Source organism: Fukomys damarensis, unplaced genomic scaffold (assembly GCF_012274545.1).
Source record: "Fukomys damarensis isolate Sample0158 unplaced genomic scaffold, DMR_v1.0_HiC HiC_scaffold_17, whole genome shotgun sequence".
NCBI lineage: Eukaryota > Metazoa > Chordata > Mammalia > Rodentia > Bathyergidae > Fukomys > Fukomys damarensis.
The window spans coordinates 33678576-33680034 of NW_022900929.1; the positions used below are offsets into that span (position 1 = coordinate 33678576).

The 1459-nt window shown below is 47.4% G+C and overlaps 1 protein-coding gene across 6 annotated transcripts in view; it reads left to right on the top strand.

Annotated features, from left to right (window-relative positions):
* Window positions 1-1161, top strand: part of Ttbk2 (tau tubulin kinase 2) — a 155531-nt gene extending 154370 nt beyond the window's left edge. For all 6 annotated transcript variants that reach the window (XM_010624804.2, XM_010624805.1, XM_033764975.1 and 3 more), the window contains one exon: window positions 644-1161. In XM_010624804.2, coding sequence (XP_010623106.1) covers window positions 644-1106 — 463 coding nt within the window. In that variant the 3' untranslated portion in view covers window positions 1107-1161. The remainder of the gene's footprint in view (window positions 1-643) is intronic.
* The last annotated feature ends 298 nt before the right edge of the window (window positions 1162-1459 follow it).

Genomic DNA, 1459 nt, shown 5'->3' on the forward strand with positions numbered 1-1459 from the left:
TTTTTTTTTTTTTTTTTTTTTTTTTTTGACACTAGGGATCAAACTTGGGACCTTACCCTTCTAAGAGGCAGGCGGCAGCACCATTGAGGTAAATCCCTGGCCCAGCCCTATTTTTTATATTTTGTGCAGTGCTAAGACTTGGACTTATAGGGCTTTATGAATAGCATGTACTCTGCCACTGAGCTATGCTGCTGACTGCTATGTCAGCTCCTATCTAAAAGCACCTGTATTTATCCCCCTTTTTTTTTTTTTCCTTTCTGAGACAGGATCTCGCTATGTAGTTCAGGCTGGCCTTGAATTCACTATGAAGCCCAAACTGGCCTTGAATTCCTCCTGCCTCAGCCTCTGAGTGCTGGGATTACAAGTGTGCAACGTCACACCCCGCCCATTTAATTACTTCTGTGTGGCTGACATATATTTGAGTTCTTGGGTTATTGCACTTGATCTGCTCAGTGATATTATTAGAGAACTAGTGTCCTTCCCATAAAAAGCTTGCAGCTAGTATACCACAGAGTAACTCTGAATCCTGTGAGTGTATTTTCTGATTTTGACGTACATTGTACACACTGATTTGGCGTGCTGTGACTTTCAGGCACACTTGGAGTGAATTAAAATGAAAATAATTATTTTCTGTTCTTTTAAGGCTACGCAGATACAGAGTCCTAGGAAGTAGTAACTCTGACTCAGACCTTTTCTCTCGCCTGGCTCAAATTCTTCAAAATGGGTCTCAGAAGCCCCGGAGCAGTACTCAGAGCAAGAGCCCAGGATCTCCGCACAACCCCAAGACACCACCCAAGAGCCCAGTTGTCCCTCGCAGGAGCCCTAGCGCCTCTCCTCGGAGCTCATCCTTGCCTCGCACGTCCAGCTCCTCACCGTCCAGGGCTGGGCGGCCCCACCACGAGCAGAGGAGTTCATCCCCGCACCTGGGGAGAAGCAAGTCCCCTCCCAGCCACTCAGGGTCCTCCTCCTCCAGGAGGTCCTGCCAGCAAGAGCACTGCAAACCCAGCAGGAGCAGCCCCAAAGGGTCCAGTAGCCTCCACCATCACCCAGCCAGCTCGAAAGCGCCCCCAGGGAAGAGCAAGCCAGCCAGCAAACTCAGCAGATAGGAACCAGCTGCAGCCCTTCCTCCTGACCTGATGCATGTGTGTCCCCTGTCTATTTAAAAATCAGTATGCTCTTCCCTTATGAAAGAGAGAAACGTGAGGAATTATTTGTAAGCAGATGTAATATATGATAAGGAAGTACTGAAGGCAGGTAGCAGGCAAATAAGAATCCACACCTTTGCCCAGGAAGGGACCATCTGGCAAAAGCTCTGGGGGACTCCTTAGTAAGCTGTCGCTTTCTAGAGATGGTAGGAGGCAGAATGAAATTTTAGGGGTTCACCTAATTTTTTAAGCCTCTTCTTAAAGTTATATCAAGTGTTTGATATTTTCATTCACTTTCCCAACCTTGGAGTCAT